The sequence below is a fragment of the Rhea americana genome, unplaced genomic scaffold (assembly GCF_003343005.1).
Source record: "Rhea americana isolate MKP2758 unplaced genomic scaffold, rheAme1 scaffold_308, whole genome shotgun sequence".
NCBI lineage: Eukaryota > Metazoa > Chordata > Aves > Rheiformes > Rheidae > Rhea > Rhea americana.
This window is the reverse complement of record NW_028186433.1, coordinates 264,024-285,276: the sequence shown is the minus strand read 5'-3', so window position 1 is coordinate 285,276 and position 21,253 is coordinate 264,024. Positions and strand designations below refer to the sequence as shown.

At 42.2% G+C, this 21,253-nt stretch overlaps 1 protein-coding gene across 2 annotated transcripts; it reads left to right on the top strand.

Annotated features, from left to right (window-relative positions):
- The first annotated feature begins 110 nt into the window (after positions 1 to 110).
- On the top strand, positions 111 to 19,787 carry DDX42 (DEAD-box helicase 42). 2 transcript variants are annotated; one of them, XM_085309931.1, is made up of 18 exons: positions 111 to 453; positions 2,331 to 2,567; positions 4,205 to 4,355; positions 4,864 to 4,925; positions 5,995 to 6,031; positions 7,555 to 7,704; positions 8,002 to 8,106; positions 8,694 to 8,813; positions 9,872 to 10,048; positions 10,371 to 10,499; positions 10,833 to 10,932; positions 11,620 to 11,667; positions 12,089 to 12,186; positions 13,626 to 13,902; positions 14,631 to 14,857; positions 16,170 to 16,280; positions 16,989 to 17,090; positions 17,700 to 19,787. In XM_085309931.1, the coding sequence occupies exons 2-18, from the start codon at positions 2,347 to 2,349 to the stop codon at positions 18,495 to 18,497; spliced, it is 2,913 nt and encodes a 970-aa protein (XP_085166057.1). In that variant the 5' UTR covers positions 111 to 453; positions 2,331 to 2,346; the 3' UTR covers positions 18,498 to 19,787. The 2 variants fall into 2 exon arrangements, with proteins under 2 accessions (XP_085166057.1, XP_085166058.1); XM_085309932.1 differs by lacking the exons at positions 111 to 453; positions 2,331 to 2,567; positions 5,995 to 6,031 and having other exon boundaries at positions 4,339 to 4,355.
- The last annotated feature ends 1,466 nt before the right edge of the window (positions 19,788 to 21,253 follow it).

The following is a 21,253-nucleotide window of genomic DNA, read 5'->3' as shown; positions in this document are numbered from 1 at the left end:
GCGCCCGCCGCCGCCGCAAGCGGCGCAGCCTACGTGCTTTGCGTAGCGCCACGCATGCGCGCTGGGGCGTCGGAGGGCAGGCCCCCGGCGCATGCGCGCTGGGGGCGCCGGAGAGCCGGCCCGCGCTGCGGGCAGAAGGGGCGATGCGTGTGTGTACATGGGGGCTGCGTGGGCAGACGGCACGGCACGGCACGGCTCCCTCCCCGCGCCGAGCCCAGCCAGGCCCCGGCAGCCTTCGCCCCCTGCCCAGCGCGGAAGGCGCGGTGCCGGCCCCGCCGACCCGGCCACCCTTCTCCCGCGGCTTCATCGCCGCCAGCACGCATGCGCCACAGGGTGCCGTGACCTCAGCACGCCACGCACGCACGCAGCACGCACGTACGTACGTACGTCGTGTCTCCACCCCCCGCCCCGGTAACCGGGGAAGCGGCGGCCGGCGGTTGCGAGGCCTGAGGGGTGAGTGAGGGGCGCGAGGCGGGGCGGCTCCTCCCCCGGCGGCGAGCGGCGCCGCCCGCGGGCGGGGGCCGGCGGCGCCGCGGCCTAGCGTGGGTCTGGGCAGCCTCGGCCCGGCCCGGACAAAGGCCCCGCCTCTGCGCCGGGGCCCCGCGGCGGGGAAGGGCCCCCGCTCCCGGCGGGACTGCGCGTGCGGCCTCGGTGCGCCAGCAGAGCGCTGCGCGGGCAGGGCGGGCTGCGGCCCTCCGCCTCCCCCCCGGGGGCTCTCCAGGGCGCAGCGCCCCGTTTCCGAGGCTCCCGCAGCACCGGGGCTGCGCGGTTTTCCCTCCCGTGCCCGGGGAGGAGGGATCTCGCTGGGGCGGGAGGTAACTCCTCCTTTCCAGCAAATTGCCCCAAACGGAAGCCGTCAGGCGCCGTTCCCAAAGGCAGAAGGGTCCGTAGAAAGGACACAAGCCCCGGCGTTTTCTTTTTCGGAACGACGTTAGCAGGGAGGCAAAGCTCCTGCCGTGTGCAGCTTTATTCCGCGTTTCTCCACTGACGTGTAGGAACCTTTTCCGTGTAGGCTCACTAGTGGGCTCCGTGGGCAAACAAGATAGATTTTATAGGACGTATGGGAGATGAAATTTTTTTATTATAATTATTTCTGGGGTGGTGGGAGGGAAAAAAATCTTGGTAAGTACAGTGAGGAAGAATCTTTAAAATCAGATTTAATCTCTTTTGAAAAAAAAATGCTAAGTGCGATGTCAGCAGCAGACTCATATTTCATCCATTTTATTGTACTTTTTGACTTCTTATGTCACACATCTGCAGGTGTGAAGGCTGCAGGGTGTGTCTTAAAAGTGGGAGAGCAGGATATTGGAGTCAACTTCTACCATGGTGCACTGAAAGCAGAGTTTTCCCCAAATCCCCTAGTGAGGTCTGTGGTCTAGACCTCAGATTTACTGAGCAGGTTGCAAGCTGGTAAATGCTCTGCATAAGGAGCAGTAGCAGTATTTGCTCTCAGATGTTTTTTTCAAGTTGTTTCTCTACCAATGAATTCTGATCTTATTGGAGGATTCTCACTGAATGCGAGATTTTAATAAGACTTGTAGCCTTCAGGCCATCTTATTTAATGCACTTGAAAGCGCTGGGTGTCATGCTCTTTTTTTGGCTGCCTTAAGGGTATGACTTGACCATGCAGATGAAGTATTAAATTGTGTGGAACAGAAGGTGTAAATCTTAATATATGAGCTCAACCTTTTCCTAACTTAGAAAACTGAGTTTTGGGGAGACTTTTAAGACGTGGTTTCAAAAATTTAGGCTAGAGGACACATGCCTAAAGATGCTTGCTTAAGAAAAGGAAGTTGGCTTTTTTTTGGCAGAAGTGTGCCTTGTCTCATAATAATGTACTATGCTGTGTGCTCCTTTTTTTCTCATTTCTCTACAGTTGTGGATTGCAGTAATGTGCTATTTGCAAAGCCGTGAGACAGTCAAGGATGGTACTGTATGGACATGCAAAATATTTGCTGAGTTTACTTTACATCTCTCCTTCCTCTTGCTGTTCAGAGTTCTGGTGTTGGGTTTATTTGTCTTAGCTTGCAAAGCGAGCAAGGCAGACAGCATCTTAAATATGTCTAAACAGTCTGTGAGGGATAGGATCCTTTTTAGAAGACAACCTGTTTTTTTCAGTGAGGGTTTTTTGGGGCGATATGTTCATATTTACAAGAAAAGATCAAAGCCCAAATCCTGTTTTGGGAAACAGGTCAAACCATGTTGTAGTCACACTTTACTAGGCCTCCTTATCATGAGTGAAGAAATCCCTTTCAAAAAAAGATCATGATATTAGCATTCAACTGCCTGAAGCAGAAAGGGCATTAATTCGTATGTTCTGATTTTAACAGGTAGATTGGGGGCATCATGAATTGGAATAAAGGTGGACCTGGTACTAAAAGAGGCTTTGGTTTCGGTGGATTTGCCATAACACCTGGAAAGAAAGAGGAACCTAAGCTCTCTCAACAGTCTCACAGTGCTTTTGGAACAGCTGGTTCTTCTGCTGCATTTGCAAAATCAGGACCTCCACAGCTGCCTTCTTTCTATAAAATTGGGTCAAAGCGAGCAAATTTTGATGAAGAGAATGCGTAAGTAGTGTTATTTCTTGTGTTTCTCCAGTTCTAGATTCAAGTGTTTCATAGTTTTCAAAGTCAGGGAAAGTATCCATCACATTCGTGAGGTTTGTTTATTTAGAAAAGCCTGTTCAAGGATAGATAATGCTGCATCGCGGTGTAACAGAATCCTAGTGGCTTTACAGCAGTCATACCAAGAAAAAGTAAACTAGTCACCTGTCTCTGACTGTCAGATGCTTGACTTACTGCGTATTGAGAATGATGCCCTCTCGGAGTTGTATCAAAGTTGGAGTAAGCAGGTTCTGATGTGTTGGACCTTTTTCAGAAAACGTCCAGTGATCTTTTAGAATTGAGGAGGAGCCAGTCTGGGCAGTCAAATGCAGGTTGTTTAGGGCTTTGTACATCATAGAATCATAGAATTGGTAAGGTTGGAAGGGACCTCTGGAGATCATCTAGTCCAACACTCAAACGAGTGGCCCATATGGGGATCAGACCCACAGCCTTGGCATTATTAGCACCATGCACTAACCAACTAAGCTAAATATAACTTATCGTGCCACTAGCTGATAAATACGCCAAAACCAACTTATTTAAATCCTGCTTGGGGATGCTAGTTCAGAACCCAGGGCCCTACTGTCACGTAATTTGGCCTGTCAAATGCTTTGTTTTACTGTTTTTCACTAACTGTACTTACTGATTGATTTTAAGGTTAGCTCAGTGTATAATACCTTGTAGTATGTGGTCTGGAGGTGCTGAGGTACTGGAGATGATGGGTTCACATCCAAAACAGGTCATGAATCTTAATCAGAGAGAGGTGGTAAAAAGTTGAGTTAACTCTTCAGTAAGAGATCTAAGGTCGCTGTGTAATTTCAGCCTTTTGTAGCCTCTAGCAAATATATTCCCTCAGACGAAGACTTTGATGGTGTTTGTCATCCAAAAAAAAATAAATCTCTAGTACTTGGCCCACTGGCGTGGGACAGGAGAGATCTTATTCCCACCTCTGCTCTGCAGCAAACTTTTGGTGTGGTCACAGGCCAGTTACTGACTCTTTCTCCAGATCTCAGACCATTATCTGTAGAATGAAAATAGTAATACTTCTTTGCCTTTAAATATATTTAAAAGACTGTAAGATGTCACAGCAGTCTATGGAGAGCTCTCTTCCTCTGGCCTTTCCCTCCCTAAGAACATCTCTGCACTGAGCCTCAGCCAGCTCAATCCTGTTCATCCTCTTGTCTGCACAAGACCTTGTCTGAGGTGATACATTCAGAACTGAAGGATAAATGTAGGTATCTTTCACACATTGAAATGTCCAGACTCACATTTCTTTTCTTAACCTTTCTATTGGCTGCATTAATGCATTGAATAAGAGGGAAGTCTGAAAAACATCCTATATTCACCAACCTGGGAGAGCCTTTCAAGAAGAGGGTTGATTTCATCACATTTACTTGCCTTACCACAGCTTTTAGCGTACAACATGAATAATTGTGAAAAATCTCTGGGTCTTTTAATGGAATATCTTCTGTCCTTGTTAACTTTTATTATCCACCTCTGTGTGGGAAGCTTGAATCAGTGGCTACTCAGGCTGTGAAAGGCAGCACAGTGCTATAGGCAGTATGCTGACTGGACCACTGATTATTTCTCTTTCTTTTCAGATACTTTGAGGATGAAGAGGAAGATTCTAGCAATGTCGAACTGCCATACATTCCCGCAGAGAATTCCCCTACTCGCCAGCAGTTTCATTCCAAATCGGCAGACTCTGACAGTGATGATGATCCTCTGGAGGCATTCATGGCTGAAGTGGAGGCAAGACGCAGCTTGTGAAATGTTTATTAACTTTTGTTGCTCTACGTCTCTCTAGTCAGGAGCAGCAATGCTACTCATGGTTTTAGCAGCCTTTGTTCAGAATGTCACTTACCATTTGCTTTTTATGTAAGATACTGCATTAATTAGAACTCAAAGGTATATTATCAAGGTTTTTGGTTTGATTTGGAGTTTTTTTGGTTTATTGTTTGTTTATTTAAGTGTCTTGAGCATGTCAAGACAATAAAACAAATTGGTAGCACCATTTGTTTAGTATAATAGGATGCGTAACAAGAGGAAATTTAGTACAAAAAGTATTGTCTCTGGTGTGATGGTCTAGTTGTAATTGATTTGATTCTCATTACAACACTGTAAATCCAAAAGAGGGGAGGAGAATTTTATTCGGCTTTGCAGTTTTAATCTACAGTTGTATAATTTTATACAGAAACATTTTTTTCCTTTCCACATTTTATTGTCTTATTTAACGAATCACAATTTTGTGTGCTATTAGGATCAAGCTGCTCGAGACATGAAGAGACTTGAAGATAAAGACAAGGAAAAGAAGAATGTAAAGTAAGTTCTCTTCTGTAATTCACATGTCTGCCTGTCTATTGTATGGTGCTTAAAGAATTTCAATGCATTTTGTTGATATTCATCTTTCTGTAGATAACCTAATATGTATTTAGTAAACATCATTGACCAGTGCATGATATCCCCCATGGGTAAATAAAAATCAGATGATAGGCGGAAAGAATCTGTGGAGGCATCTTACAGTAAAATGTAGACACACTTGTTCTATCTTACACCAGAGTTCTTTCCTCAGCAGTCTTAGGGCACACAGATCAGATGTTAGCTGCACTTGTGTAGCAGCACATTGTATTAGTAGATCTGGCAGTTTGCCAGATCAGCCTAGATAAAGTTTCCCCTCTTTCCCTATCCTTGCAGTGATCAAGAAAGTTTGGTTCAAAACTGCATTTATTTGAGCGAAATAACCAGTTGCTGCTGTGTTTGTAGTACTGGAGATGCTGGAGAGTCTTGCAAACTTGGACTAGGTTTTAAGATATCCCCTGTAAAGCCAATATATTGTGTAGTGTGTAGCAATTGGGATACTAAATTCAGAGTTTACACAGTGTACATCCATGCAGCTTGCCTATCTGTTTAGACTAGGGAAAAGAATTGTGCTGTTGATTCTTGAGATGAATGTCAGATACATTGGTAGAACTTGCGTTGCATGGGGTTGATCAGATTATACGTGGTCCTGAAACAGAACACCGGATCCAAATCACCACCTGGGGAAGTTCTGAACTGGATTTGCACTTCCTGGCTCATATTCCTCTTCACTTATGGGACTTCTGGTAGCACCGAGAGCTTAGACCAGGATGATCTTTGATGTGGCTTCTACGGGGAAGACGGAATCCTAATCTTTCAGTCTCATTAATAGAAGTAAAATGAAGTCTTTGCAGGGTCATTGTTTTGGTTGCACCAAATATGAAAACTCCATGGGTTGGGATTATAAATGTTACTGAGTTGTTAGTGTTGTGTCTTCCACAAAATATGGAGCTCAGCACTAATCAAATGAAAGTATGGAGCTGCGTATGTGGAACACTTGCAGGGAAGTTTTTTTCTCCGCTTGTTTTTCCAGGGGTATTCGAGATGACATTGAAGAGGAAGATGACCAAGTGAGTTCCTATGCAGTCTTTCTATCTTCTTTTTTTGTTGTTTTTTTTTTTTTTTTATATCTTCCCTCGTCAAATAGGTGACCACTAGGTACAAACAAAACTCCAGTATCATGTGCAATACCCTGGACAATTCAGCAGGAAGCTCTAGTGTTTATCCTTTTGTCTCCACCCTTCTAGGTGCTTCACTAAAAAAGGAAGAATACTAGGAGACAAGTTCATTCTTTTTCACTCCCTTTGAGAAGATTTTTCAGTCAGTTTGACTTTCAAGTTCTTAAACAGTTTTTTTCAGTGTCTGAGGCTCTCATTAAATTTAAAATTAACAGAATCAACTAACGTGGAGCACCAGTGAGAGGCTGTTAAACTATGGAGACTGTTTGCAGTGAAATTTCATGTCTGTTAAGGCAGGAATCAGGTTTTTTGCTCTTTATGTTCAGGGAAGGTTCGGTTCTGATTGAAGACTGTAGGCGTCACCCTAATGCAAATTGCAAGGAAAGAGGAAAGATTTAATTTCAAAATGTACCTTTCTACTAAGTTGTAATTAGCATCTATGGTGTTACTTGCAGTAATGCAGAGCTGAGAAGAGTTTTCTGGCCTTTTGGCCTTTGCTTCTGATTTGGTGAGGATAGCCATGCTAAACTTTCCACAGAGCTGTCTTACACTTGCCCAAGCTGTTATTCAGGCATATTGTGAGCGTATCTGTGTGACTAAGTGATTAATTGGCCATGTGAATGAAAAAGCCAGATGAGTATACACATTGCTTCATAACTGAACCTTGCTTTAAAAATGTGATCTTAAATCTTTGTTTAAAGGTCAAGTGAAAGTGGTGTTTTTCCATGAGAATGTCTTGGTGTGCAGACTGCCAGTGAGACCTAAATGGGATTCTGCGTGGCATGTGCATATTTGTGATCTGTAAGGGCAGCATGTGACAGTGGTACCAGTGACCTCTAATTTGGGCTTGTGCTGAAGGACTCTTCTGAAATAGTTTTTCCCATTTTCTGTCAACTATTTCAGTGAACAATAATATTTTATCTCCTAGGGTGTAGTTAGGGGAGGTGAAGAATACTACCTTTGGCATAGTTTGTACAAAAAAAGTAAACATGATTCATTTAGTAAGTGTTCTCTGTTTAAAAACCTGCAGTATTTGTACTTTGCGTGGAAATATGAATAGATTCTTTTATTGTTAAAGCATAGTAAGTCTTGGTATAAGAGTTCTTAAGCAGACCTTTGAGAGAAAAAGAGAAAAGGTTTGGTTTTTGTGTGTGTGTGCGCGTGTGTGTGGTTTTTTTTTTAAGCGTTTTGTGGTCTTAACTGAATGTTGTAGTTGCTTTCTTTGTTTCTTCTTATTGTCCTTCTTCTGGACTTGAACTGCTTCTTCTAATAAATAGCAACAGTTTAGTGAACATTTTGTTTCTCAATGGTAGGTGTTAATGCAAACAGCCATCTAGTGTATATCTCAATTAAATAAGTGTAGTAGTATTTTTCCATGCTATTGTATGTGATTTTAGTGATATGTTTTGCTGCAGGAAGCTTATTTTCGCTACATGGCTGAAAACCCCACTGCTGGTGTGGTACAAGAAGAGGAAGAGGATAACCTTGAGTATGACAGCGATGGGAATCCAATTGCACCGTCCAAAAAAATCATTGATCCTCTTCCACCTATTGACCATTCGGAGGTAGGAAAAAAGTTTATTCTATTTTGGTTTAGTTTGAGGGATTGTAGAAAGCTGTTGTTAGGAAGAAGCTAAGAACTAAATTGAAATATACTTCTGTCCCTGTGCATCAGTGTCAGCAGCTAGTATGTCACTGCTATGTCGCTTGAGTCATACTGAAGATCCTTAAAATGACTTTATATTAAATAAATGTTCTTAAGACAATTAATAACTTTCTGAAAAGGTTCTTTTACCTCAAAAGAACAAGTACACAGAGAGAGAATCCTGACTTCTGGACTAACTGAGTAATTACCCTTGCAGATTGAATACCCACCATTTGAGAAAAATTTCTATGATGAGCATGAAGAGATCACCAGTCTCACCCCACAGCAAGTGGTAGAGTTACGTCATAAGCTAAATCTCCGGGTAAGCTGGCCCTCCTTAGATGGCAAAACCCTGCTCCTAGGATCATTTACTCTCGTTCTTTTGAACTTCCTTAGTAGTTTCAGTGAAGATTTTGTCAGGAACTCCCAAGTTTTCAATACCAAGCCTCTCACACCTTCAGTGAACTTGATTTAAAAGAGCTTAATTTCCCTCAGCTTTTCTTTAAAGTCTTCTCTGGACTTCTCAAAGTAGGTGCTCAAGATCTCCTGTTGCATGGTTGTACTTGGACTAAAGACTGAAGAGCTGAAAACTGAAACTGGAAATACTATATGCAGGAATCAGTTCTTTGCAATCAGTGACATGTTAGCGTAGCCAACTTCTATGGAGGGAATTACCTGCCAAGGAAAGAGACCAGTTGTACAAGGAAGTAGATATGATTTTTAATATGTTATGTTGACTGGCAGTTTATCTCCATTTTTACACAATTCATCTTGAATTTTCACTCAGTATAACTATTCAGAAAATAAAAGGCCGTTTTCTGAGACGGAGATGTGCTTTGTTCATTTTTGTGTAGATTCCTCTTTGTTCTTCTCTTACTTTTTTTTGAGCAAAGATACATCTCTTTCTAGGTCTCTGGTGCTGCTCCTCCAAGACCTGGCAGTAGTTTTGCTCATTTTGGGTTTGATGAGCAACTTATGCATCAAATTAGGAAATCTGAGTATACCCAGCCCACTCCTATACAATGTCAGGTGAGTTTTGTTACTTCTCTAACATCTAAACACAACTAATGGAAAACATGCAAAGTTCCCTAGTACATATCAGGATGTATGCAATTCTGGTTTCCTATAAAAAGCAAGCATGGAGAAGAATCATTCATATTTAACTGGGAAAGTAGTTTTGATATTTCAAAATAGAAGTTTACCCACTCTTTTTCTTAAGTGACAGCTTATTCTCTTCTTCAGTTGTCCCACTTAGTGAAGACTGAAGAACATGCAAATGACACTCTCCTTATAGAAATGTATGAAAGCATATATATATATATATATATAATTTAGAAGTTATATTAAAAGTAAGCATTGCAGTAGTTGAATGAAGAGACAATACATAGACAGCTTTATGCATTTAAACAGCTTGTATTTGAGTGCATTGTAACTGCAAGACTTGCTTAACTACTTTTGTTAGTAGGAATACATGTGCTAGGAGCTGGTCATGCCTTGAATAGCTATACAAATGAAAGGGATTCTACTGTGTATGTAGGTTGAGCACTGTAAGTAATTTAGGCCATCAGTAAAGTGTTAATAAAGCCGCAGCACTTGGGGTGCTTTTCTTGAAACACAAAAACAACATGATGCTGTATCCAAGGAATATATATTGGGACCTTAGTCTGTACTATTTGTAAATACTTGTGGTTGAAAGGAGCTGGGTAGCAGCAATGGGGATGAACTGAGAACTTCATCACTCAGTATTGGTACAGAAAGGATAGGCTCAGAGAATTTGCTTTCATCATTCTTGCAACCAGACAGGATGCATTTGTAGCTGTATAAATATATCCTTAGGAAGTTGTATTATGTCCAAACACTGATTTCATATAGGACACCAGCAATCAAAATATACTAGTTGCTTCCAGCCCTTAAAACAAACCAATTCAGGTCTGAACTTGACAATAAAACTGTATAAGCATCCACACATACTGCTGTGGGTCTCCTGTAATGTACTTTCCTTTCTATCTGAGTATTCATGTAGTATCTAACACAATAATATCTTAAGTTAGGCATAGCAGGAGTTTAGAATCCCTTTTAATTTTTAGGGTGTTCCAGTTGCACTGAGTGGCAGAGATATGATTGGAATAGCTAAGACTGGAAGTGGAAAAACAGCAGCCTTCATCTGGCCAATGTTGATTCACATCATGGATCAAAAGGAGCTTGAACCAGGGGATGGTCCGATTGCTGTGATCGTGTGCCCGACCAGAGAGCTTTGCCAACAGGTACTCCTTTTTATCTAAGGATCATGACAAATTTTAAATGTCCGTTAATTTTTCACAATACTCCCATATTATTCCTAACTATTGAGCATATAGTGGATGCATTGCCAGCCATTATATTTATAAAATGATAGAACCTGTAGGTTAAATTGCAGTTGGATGCATAAATTTATTTCTCCAATAAATTAATGGAAATTATCCACAAGTATTGAAGCATTCAAGCCTGAAGATTTCTAAATTGTTTCATTAAGTTATTACCTGAAAAGTGGATTTGGGGAGCTGAGATTCTAATGTGAACTCTGATGTGCTTTCTTTAAATTCTCAGATCCATTCTGAATGTAAGCGCTTTGGTAAAGCATATAATCTGCGCTCTGTAGCTGTGTATGGAGGAGGAAGCATGTGGGAGCAAGCGAAAGCCCTCCAGGAGGGGGCAGAGATAGTTGTCTGCACACCAGTAAGTATCTCTACGCACACAGAACAGTTTTTGTTGTTGTTTAACTGAAGCTGAGACAGATTTTTAGTCCTTTTGATGTTGAAGAATTTATTCTCTGATCACTCAAATCCACAATATTCCCAGATTATAAAATACAGAAGACAAATATGTTGAATTATTCTTCGCTCAAGTAGAAGAAGCAATAGCAAACAAGACTTGTTTGAATCAGTGTCAGTTGTACGCAGAAACAAAGCTTTTCAATAACGAGCCTTAAATTTGTGAAGGAAAGTTCCAGAATGTGATGAACTTGATTTGGGGGGTTTGATGCCCTTTTTTTTTTTTTTTTTCCCATAGGGTCGTTTGATCGATCATGTGAAAAAGAAAGCTACGAACCTTCAGAGAGTCACTTACCTTGTGTTTGATGAAGCAGACAGAATGTTTGATATGGGTTTTGGTAGGTACTGAACAAAGGTTGCTGTTTTGGAAAGCAGTGGTGTCTAGTTCCCAGCTTAATATGACTGCCTAAGAATTCTTTGTTGTACTTACTGATGTAAAATACATTAAGGAATTATTCTGTCGACCGAACTCATGTTTCAACTCCATGGTTTACTATCCGATGGTATAAAGAGATCAGCAAACTCCAGCTGATGAGCGAAGTCCAATTATCCAGATTTTTACCTTGAAATTGCTGAACAACTTTGGAAGATCACTTCTGTGCTTTGATTCTGTGTGTGTGAGCTAGTGATATGAGAAGAATTTTCTGCTTTATTAGAACATGATTGATTAGTTCAGATCTATATGGTCTTGAACATGTGTCTAGATGGTCACCAAAGAATCATGCAAATAGCAAAGATCTGACAGTACTAGAATACTCCTGGGAGAGGGAGATGCTTGTAAGACATACAGCATATGTGCAGATTCATCTTGCACCTTTGCTAAAGGAACTTTTTTTGCAGAAAAAGACCTGCATTGTGCAGCAAAGAGCACTTGGAAGCCTCAATAAAATTAAGTACTGAATGAGAAGTGCTCATTGATTTTTATGGTTATATGTTAAATACAGGGCTGAAGTTACCTTTTGAATTATTCTACTAAATAATGAGCATACAATATTGATCAGAACATTTTTCCTCTCCTTTCGCAGAATATCAGGTCAGGTCAATTGCAAGCCATGTACGTCCTGACAGACAGAGTAAGTATAAGCATGTTTCAAAATAAATTTAGTAGAGTCAAAGGAAACTATGTGGTGGGCTACCAGCTAAGATTCTGGGAAAGAGCTTGAGCTGTTAGCAGGGAGCATGTGTGAAATATAGACATTTAACCACACTGTTCATCAGTGTTTAATCCCTCCACAGATTTGACTTGGAGGGAAGATGATTACCTGAATTAATATTCATATGCTTTGAGATTATGTGATCTAAGCTGCCATAGAAGTACACATTATTCTAGTAGTTGGTATGAATGATTGTTTTCATTAGATTACTAGATTATAGCTACAGATCACTGATGCCTAGTACAGTCCTACAGGTCCTTATTCACAAGACCTGTGCAGTGTTTTCACATTTCTGAAAGGAAATTTGTTTCAAGGAATTCACATACTGCTTTTCTTTTAGCCCTCTTGTTCAGTGCCACTTTTCGTAAGAAGATTGAGAAATTGGCCCGCGATATTCTCATCGACCCAATTCGAGTTGTGCAGGGAGATATTGGAGAGGTAATTACACATTACTTCTGAAATAGTCAGAGAAATGAACCATTCTGTTTCTGTTGTCTGAAATTTATGTCTAACTGCAATAATCATGATTTATATTTAAGAGTAAATAGTTTGTGTTTAAAAAACAGTAAGGTTTTATTTTAAAGAAAACAATTACGCTTTCTGGCAACAGATATTCTTGTAGTGATGGGAGCTTTTATCAATGAATGAAGCAGCATTAAATACAGAGATTTGCTTCTTTATTAGGCTGAGTCAGGTGAGTATATTCTTGTGCTTTCTCAAAAGTATAAATAAAAACAATCACAGCTTTTGCCATGAAGAATCTGAAACTAAGATGTAATGTTTTTCAGCTGGTTTATGTGGAAATGCTGATTCTATACTTGCTTGACAGTAGCAGGTAAACTAATAGCAGACTAGGTATTTGGTAATAAATCTGTGAAGTGGGCAGATGTATACTTGCTATGAAAAAGCTTTGCACATAAAATATGAGAACTGCTGAGAAGTTTGACAAGATGCCTTCAGAACATTCTTTTTTTCAATCAGGTCTCTCCGTTTTTTTCAAATAGGAATGTGTGATATCCCTTAACAACAAGAAGTGAATGGCTAACTGAAGCCCCTTCTTTCTAGGAAACTTTTGCCTGTAAGAAAAGTGGCTTTCCTAGTGCAATCAGAGTTCCTGTTCTTGTTTCTTTTATCTCAGTTATTATACTCCTGAGAACATCATCCTTGGGATAAGTAATGTTGAAATGTGTAGAAATTAAATCTTTCAGAGGAACTTCCAGGTAGTGCTGTTTGCTCCACTGCACTTTTATTACTTTCAGTACAGAGTGCATAGGGAGTCTGTATATACCTCTCCCCTTCCTGGCTCTGTGGACACATCATAGCTCAGTGGGGTGCTTTCTCTGATCTCCACATGAATAACCTGTACTGATGACCATCCTCTCCATCTCAGACCATGCACTTGCACAGTTTTAGATGTTAATAGCGTCTGTCACAAGAACATCTAAATTGAAAGTACCCATCTTTAGATCAGTAGAATGCTAAACTGCATCATGTCAAAGACTATGCTTTGCCTCTATTATCAGAGTAGCTTATCTAACCCCTGCCTTTTGTGCACTGTGGAGGCAAAGTTGTCAGTGGTTAGACAAAAGGAAGATAACTGAAACTCGTTTCAGAAAATTTCAGTCCCTTGCAGCTTATCTAACCCCTGCCTTTTGTGCACTGTGGAGGCAAAGTTGTCAGTGGTTAGACAAAAGGAAGATAACTGAAACTCTTTTCAGAAAATTTCAGTCCCTTGCAGCTGTCTATTTATCAGTCTTTCTAATAAGCCTTTCTATCCCCATGCCTAGTTTAAATTCCTGTTTTTTCTTCTGCCATCCATGTTTGTTATACCGTACTTTCTGTTCTGCATTGTTACTTGTCTTTATTTCTTCCCCTAGGCAAATGAAGATGTTACTCAAATTGTGGAGATTTTCCCCTCTGGCCCTAGCAAATGGAGCTGGCTGACTCGACGCCTCGTGGAGTTCACGTCATCTGGGAGCGTTCTCCTGTTTGTCACCAAGAAGGCAAATGCAGAAGAGCTGGCCAATAACCTCAAGCAGGAGGATCATAATCTAGGGCTGCTTCATGGTGACATGGATCAGAGTGAGAGGAATAAAGTCATCTCAGAATTTAAGAAAAAGGGAATCCCAATACTGGTAGCAACTGATGTGGCAGGTATGTGATCTTAAGAAATAGCTCACAGAAGCTGTAGAACTCAGCAGAGACTCTAGCATATATCAGTGGAAGGGAAATTCTGCTGTATTCTCTTCACAAAGAGCAGGTCTTATGAGATTAACCTAGATTAAAAGTCCCTTAAGACAAACAGTAATGCTGTTTAAAATTTGCTTCCTTGAACGTAAGATGGACCTTCCTGATGCATGTAAATGAAAATAAAGAGAAAACAATGGAGTTGGCTTCTACAGAAGCCAGACCATATTTTCCAGATGTTTTTCAGAAGAATCCTGTGTTAGCAAGGAATCTTCTAAATATTTAAAGTCTTATAGAGATGTTTGCTACAATGTGACAGATGTATTTTTTCAGTATACAGTAAGGAAATAAGCTTCCCCTTAAAGAAGTAGTTGCTGTTTACTAATCAGCTGATGCATTATGCATGCTTATATGAATAGGGACTGGACACATCTGAAGCCTTCTCTAGAGCAGCTTTTGTACTATATATATTTGGCTAAATTGCAATGTCCTTTACTAAAGCCTTCTGTGTCCTCTTTGAGATAACAGTCAATTAAAGTGATTTCTTCTGTCTCCAGTCCCGTGGATTTGCGGAACAGCATAGCTTATGTTACTTTTGGAACAGATGTTGCTACACTCAACGGTAACAGTGAATGGGACTGCTTTGAGTTCATTCAGGATAATCGCAGTGATCATTCTCTTCCTCTGTACTACAGCTCGTGGGTTGGACATTCCCTCCATTAAGACTGTGATCAATTACGATGTGGCACGGGACATTGATACGCACACCCACAGAATTGGTCGTACTGGCAGAGCAGGCGAGAAGGGAGTAGCCTACACTCTGCTGACTCCTAAAGATAGTAACTTTGCTGGTGATCTTGTCAGAAATTTGGAAGGAGCTAATCAACATGTTTCCAAAGAGCTGTTGGATCTTGCAATGCAGGTATAAACAAGGATCATGTCTTAAGAAGGGGAAGGTTCCTTTCATGATTTGCAAAATGAGCAAATCAGGAGCTATGGGACTTTTTTGACTCCATCATATGTTAGCAGTAAACTTTTGGCAACGTACAGTGCTTTTAAGTAGGCTTTCTGATATTTTTATAGCCTTTGAAAGAATCCAGGAAGGTGCGAAGACTTTGGGTCACCATAGGCAAGCTATTTTAGGATCAGAGACAGCCCAGGAAATCAGGAGCTATAATCCTGGCTGAAGCCAGCAGAGCACTCCAGTTCTAGTATCTGATTATAATCAGATTATCTGTGTGCATTTATGACAGGCACCTGGGAAATGTAGCTTAGACAAAAGCTAAACTAGAAAATAATTACAGGGATATTCACTCTGTGAAACAGTTATTGCTTGTCCATTGTGCCTGCTTGGCAGTGCTGTCTGGCAGGCTTCCTATATATAGATATGATGGATAGCTGCAACAATTGTACTTGTGCTACTCTTCTCCTCAGCTCTTTGATTTCTTGTTTTATACTGCCTGTGTAGCTGCAAGAGAGTAAGGTTGTTTGTTTGTTTGTTTGTTTTTTATTGTCTCCCAGATTCAGAGATGGATTAGCATGCTCTTCACCCAGCAGCACAGATATTAGCTGTTACAAGTAAATATTTTTAAAGTATGTAAGCAACATTTACAGAAGTGACAGAGAACATGTAAGGCACAGCTTCGTAGGCTGCCCTTGAAGGAGAGCATAGAAGCTGAATGTTTTGGCTGACTTTTACAGACTTGGACCAACCACAAGGCGTAAAGGGAGGCATAGCCTACCGTTATTAAAAGCCTGGTAACAGAAGGTCTGGCTGCTCTCCCCTTCTTGGACACTGGTGGTTGTAGCAAATTTTGCTGGTAGAACCTCATTTGTTTTCGGTTGGGCAGTGGAGTAACTCAATAAAAGCCAAGTACAAGCAAGTGCAGAGCACCCAAGTGAATGGCGTTAGAGATTGCATTCATCCCTGGGCTTGTGAGAGTGCAAACTCCTAAAACTTTAACACGGATGAGAGTTTAGGACATAAAATTAATTTTCATAAAAAGTGTTTTTAAGAAAAACTTCAGACCCATGTAATAGGACTCTCTCTATAGCTTAGTTTCAGAACAGTGCAGTCTGCCCCATCCCATCACCTTGCAACTGGATGTGCTATAGAATGGGAAACAATGTATTTTTCTTCTGAAATACTCAAAATCCTTCTTTTCTCAGCTGCATGTGTTTATCAAGCTTTTTTATCCCCTGTGTTGAGAAGCATTTTCTTTTCTTTTATACAGAACCCATGGTTCCGGAAATCCCGCTTCAAAGGAGGAAAAGGCAAGAAGCTGAATATTGGGGGTGGTGGCTTAGGATACCGTGAACGTCCCGGTCTGGGATCAGAAAGTTCTGTAAGTAGAGATGTTGAAGAAGTTGTTTGCATGAATCTGTTTAAGCTTGGAATTGACATATTTTATTTTTTAATTTGGAATTTTTTTTTAGTACTGGAGTTTAGCTTCTGATTTCAAAGGTTTTCATAACACAGACTCTTTCAAAGTTTGTATCGGAAATATCTCCAGTGAAGCTGTTTGTCCTTCATTGTCATCCTGTTGCCTAGAGCTGCCTTTTTAGGGTCAGAATGATCCAGAAGAGACTGGAGATTCTCCTCAAAATGGGCTGTCAGTGCAAAATTTGGAGGGGTCTTAAAGCTCACTGTCGATGTGTACAGGGCAGAATTTAGCTGTAGACATGTTGAAAACGCACCGTGTTTGGCATCTTTTCAAAAGTCACAACTGAAGCCTTGTTGACACTTAATCTTGGCTGTGAACTCTGAACATCACCGTCTGATTGCATTTTCCCTCTGCTGCCACTGTAGGGAGCTGGGAAATGTGGTACTAATGTTGACTAGTGAGTCAGTAGGACTTACTGCACCTTTACTTTCCTGTTATCCTTAAAGTCACGGGGCAAACTGTCCTGCTGCTCAGTGCTCTGTAGAAGTTTGTGATCCATAGTAAACACATCTCCAGAGCACGGGGTGGGAATAGGTTTGGAGAAGGGTTGAAGTCAAGAGTGTCTAGGTAGGATAAATCTCTCCAGTTTCCCTTTGTTTTTCTGCTTAGGACCGTGGAAACAACAGCAGTGTGATGAGTAACTATGAGGCATACAAGCCATCCACTGGGGCAATGGGAGACAGACTTACAGCAATGAAAGCAGCTTTTCAGGTTGGTCTGACTTGTACCCCAAGATCTAACTTAAGAGGAAAGAAAATAACACTAAAAATTTTTACTACTCATTGTTCGAGACAAATTTTCTTTTCTCCCCTGAACGTGCGGAGACTCTGTTGACTTCAGGGAAGCTGAGTTGGTAGTTGTGGCCATATCTCAGTCACTTGGAGCACTCAGCATTGCAGTCGAAAGTGGAAGAATTAGTGTGCAGGCTGGACTCAGCAAGTTTGCACAAACTTAATTTGCCAGACTTGTTTTTTCTGCTGCCTGTTTGTTGTTTTTTTCTTTTGGATTCTGCTCCTGGGCTTGACTTAGCAGCAATAGTGTAATTGCAATCAGAAGAAAGAGGGAACAGAGTAACTTGAGTGTAAAAATTGACCAAACAACTCCTTTGTTCTTATGGTCTGGTAGCAGACAGCTGTTGTTAATTTTTTGTTCATAAGCACAACAGGAATGTAGTCACTCCAAGACTGACTTTTTTAAGGAATCCTTTTCCCTGGGGACTCCCCAGAGTTCAAGACAGGCTTGTGCATGCATGGTGACTGCGTTTTATGGTGCAGCACAGAGGCAAACATGCTGTCTTTTTTCTTTCTCCATTTCCTGCAGTCCCAGTATAAAAGCCACTTTGTTGCTGCAAGCCTTAACAATCAAAAGACTGGTAGCTCTGCTGCTGTTGCTAGTGGCTGGACCAGCGCCGGGAGCTTAAATTCCGTACCGACGAGTTCAGCACAGCAAAATGCTGTAGATCCTGACAGCCCCATTGCAGCCGCTGCAGCAGCAAAAGGCGTTCCAGGTTTCACCAGCACTGGGAATCTGAGTAGCGTTCCCACCTTTCCAAGCGTTGGAATACAGGGCTTCAACAGCACAAATGCTGGCACCAACAGTCGAGAAGGCATCGGTTGCAGCAGCACTGGCATTGCCGGTGTTGGAGGCGGTGGTGGCAGCGGTGGTGGCAGCGGTGGTGTTGGAGGTGGCGGCGGTGGTGGTGTTGGAGGCGGTAGTGGCAGCAACATTGGTGGTGGCGGTGGCAGCAGTGGTGGTGTCAGAGAACGATACAACGACAACCGGAATAATCGCCACAACGATGCTCAGCGCCGTGGAGAGGGTGGTGGGCGCTACAATGATGTTCAGCGCCACGGAGAGGGAGGTGGTCGCCATACTGATGGTTACCGCCATGGAGACAACCGACACGGGGACAGCCATCGCCACAGTGAAAACCGGCACCCCCCTGACGGAAGCAGTGGCAATCGCAATAATGGTGATAGCAGGAATAGCAGTGAAGGTAGGAACAACGAGAACAGGAATGGTGAGAACAGGAAGGATGGCAACAGCCGAGACAACAAGACAGATGGTTTTGCTGTCCCTGAGCCTCCAAAACGCAAGAAGAGCCGATGGGACAGTTAAAAGCTAGTGCTTCACAGCCTGGAATCCCTGCAGGTAGTGATGTCATTTTCCAGAGGATTTCTTGGGTTTTTTGGTAACTGGTTATTGAGCAGCTGAGGGAGAAGGAAACCATGCAAACTCCCCGTGGAAGTCTGGGCCGGTACATCTGTGGACAGATTCACTCTAATGATGTGTACACACAATGCTTAGTCAAAGAAATCATTTTTATAAAGCTCCCTGGGTTCTGCTTTTCAACATTAACTGCTCAAGAGACTCTGCTGGATTTAAACTGAACTTGTTGACAAAAAAAGAAGCTATTTGTTTCACATCCTTGGAACTTTAAGAAACTATTGTCCATAGAAGTTTAAAGTTGTCTTTTCTTAATCAGCGTATGCATTTAAAAACCTGTCCATTTAGAGGTGCTCAGGACCCACCTGTTAAACATTAACCTTTCAGCAATTTGTTCAGTACAGTGAATTTTTCTCCAACGTATTCTTTCCGTGTATTCTCTCATCCCCAGATAATTTGGTCTCCAGGTTACTCCCCACTCAATTAAGAATATATCAATTTGCGTTGCTGAAGGTGGGATAGAGCAAGTTGATTTTTTTTCCTTTCCGTTTTTTTTTTTTTCCTTTTGTGAAGCTGTTCAAACAATCCTTCTCCATCCCAGCTAACCGTAACGCCACGTGTAGTGTAGGATGGACTCCCTGCCTTGTTTGTGGTCAGTACACCAATCCCATTGCCCACATGGCTTTTTCTCCTAAAGACCCTCTTCTCTCCTAATAACGTTCATCTTGGCTGGAGCCTGCATAGCGAACACATCTCTCTGCTGTGCCTATTTGCCCTCTGTTATGAGAGGGCTGAGTGCTTTCTTCAAGTTAAAAACAAAAAAGGGAAAAAACTTTAGATTTGCCACAGCAATCGAAGGCCCTATGAAATGAAGCTAAATGAAGGGACCTGCTGCTGAGAAGCCTGTAGGGAGAACCTGAAAAGTGATTGATTTGAAGTGGAACAGCTGAAATATTGCCCCATATTGGACACATGTAGTTAAAACTGTAAAATCTTGCTTGACTGTTTTTAACTCGTTGTGTGTATTATCCGTTTTTTAACTTTTTTTTTTTTTTTTTTTTTTGCGCGCCATAAAGGTAAGGAAAAACTCTTGTTGAAACATGCCAGCGCCCACCTCTGTCTTGTTTCTACCAAGAGAAGTATCAGAAAGTGTCAGGTTTTTGTGACATTGTGATATTTTCTTTATCAGCTGTGCATTTACTTTCTGCTTGCTCTAGTAAATGTTTTATTACTGGGACAAAATATTTAGCATGGGCTTTTTATTCTCCACTTATTCCTCTGTCTGTTTTGGTATTTTGATGTCAATTTGACTGGAGATGTGACTTAGTATCCCTGTCTGTGCGCTCTTTTTAATATCTTTCACCCCAAACTGCTTTGCAAACCCTATTTTAGCTTCAAGGTCTCCTGGGAAGTAGATTTTTTTCCCCATTTTATAAATGGAGAAGGAAGCAGCTCAGGACATGTCGCTCACACCAGCCTTTCATGGAGTCTTTGGTACTGCTGGGAGGAGAACTGGGCAACTGTCCTGTGACCTGACTTGTGCATGTTCTGCTTCCTGTTAAGAGAAGCAACTTGATTATTCAGGCAGCTCGATAACTAGCTCTAGTCTGGCTTTTGGAAGAGGTTTCAGTCCAGTCAAAAACCTCTGCTTGCTGGATTGAGCTCTCCTGCTCTGCCAAATTCTAGGTGTGTGAAGACTTCAGCATATTTAATATCAAGAAGAGGATGATCTCTTGATCCAGGGCAGATGTGGCAGGGGTTTAGGAGCAGCTGTTAGTTCTCCTTTCCTTACCACACTTAGAGTTTGTCACTGCACAATTAAAGATTTGTGAGTTTCAGATGCAAAAAAAATAGCTCCTTAGTCCAAAGCTGCCAGCTGCTCCCTCCTTTCCGGGGTCTCAGCTTGTTGCCCCCAGGAGCCCATCCTGTATGTGGCATACGCTGGGGTTCCTCCCCTTCTTTTTAACACATCCCTGTACTGGTTTTGATAGGACTGTTGAAATTCCTCACCCCTCTCCCAGCTACCAGTAGCCTCTGGGAGCTGAGTGAGTAAATAGTGATCAGTGGTGGAGAGCTATAAATACCAGTTCACAGGCCCATGTTAGATACAGAAGGGGGTTGATTCCTTCGCCGCCGAACAAAGTAGCAGTGTGTGGAGCGTGACAGCCACCGGGGAGGAGACTCCCTCTCCCTGCAGCGACGCGCTCTGCCACTCTCTTCTAAGGAGACGGGGACCGCGAGGGACGAGCACATCGCTTCTAGGAAGCTCGGGTTGTGTTTGTAAAGCGTAACCCCGGGCTCTGTGACTGTGCATCGCTGTCTGCCTTTCCTCCCCTAGCTTACAGGTGGGGGCAAACCCCGCTCCCGCCCAGGCGTGCTCCGAGCCGTGTTCCCCGTCGCAGAGCACTTCCCTGCTCGGGTGGGAGGCGCTGGGGATGGGCCTGACTCGGCATCGTCTTCTAGATCGTTTAACGAACGTGAATCCGGGTGTTCCTCCCCGCGCTGGCGCACCTCCTGGCCTGGCTGGCTGTTCTTCCAGGGCTTTCTAGTCCTTGGGGCTCAATTTATAACCTAGCACGTCACTGGAAGGTCAGTGGATGCACAGAATTACTTCCATGGTCTCTATGACTGTCTTTATGGTAAAATTATTGCCTAGAGGGAATGTGTCTTGCTGGAGTAAGTAGGAAAGAAAATCCTCCTATGCTACT

Bases quoted from the DNA above. Each gene is read 5' to 3' on its own strand.
- DDX42 (XM_085309931.1), top strand. From the start codon at position 2,347: ATGAATTGGAATAAAGGTGGACCTGGTACTAAAAGAGGCTTTGGTTTC. The intron at 8,814-9,871 runs GTGAGTTTTGTT...TTTAATTTTTAG, and splicing joins CCACTCCTATACAATGTCAG to GGTGTTCCAGTTGCACTGAG. The intron at 11,668-12,088 runs GTAAGTATAAGC...CTTTTCTTTTAG, and splicing joins TGTACGTCCTGACAGACAGA to CCCTCTTGTTCAGTGCCACT.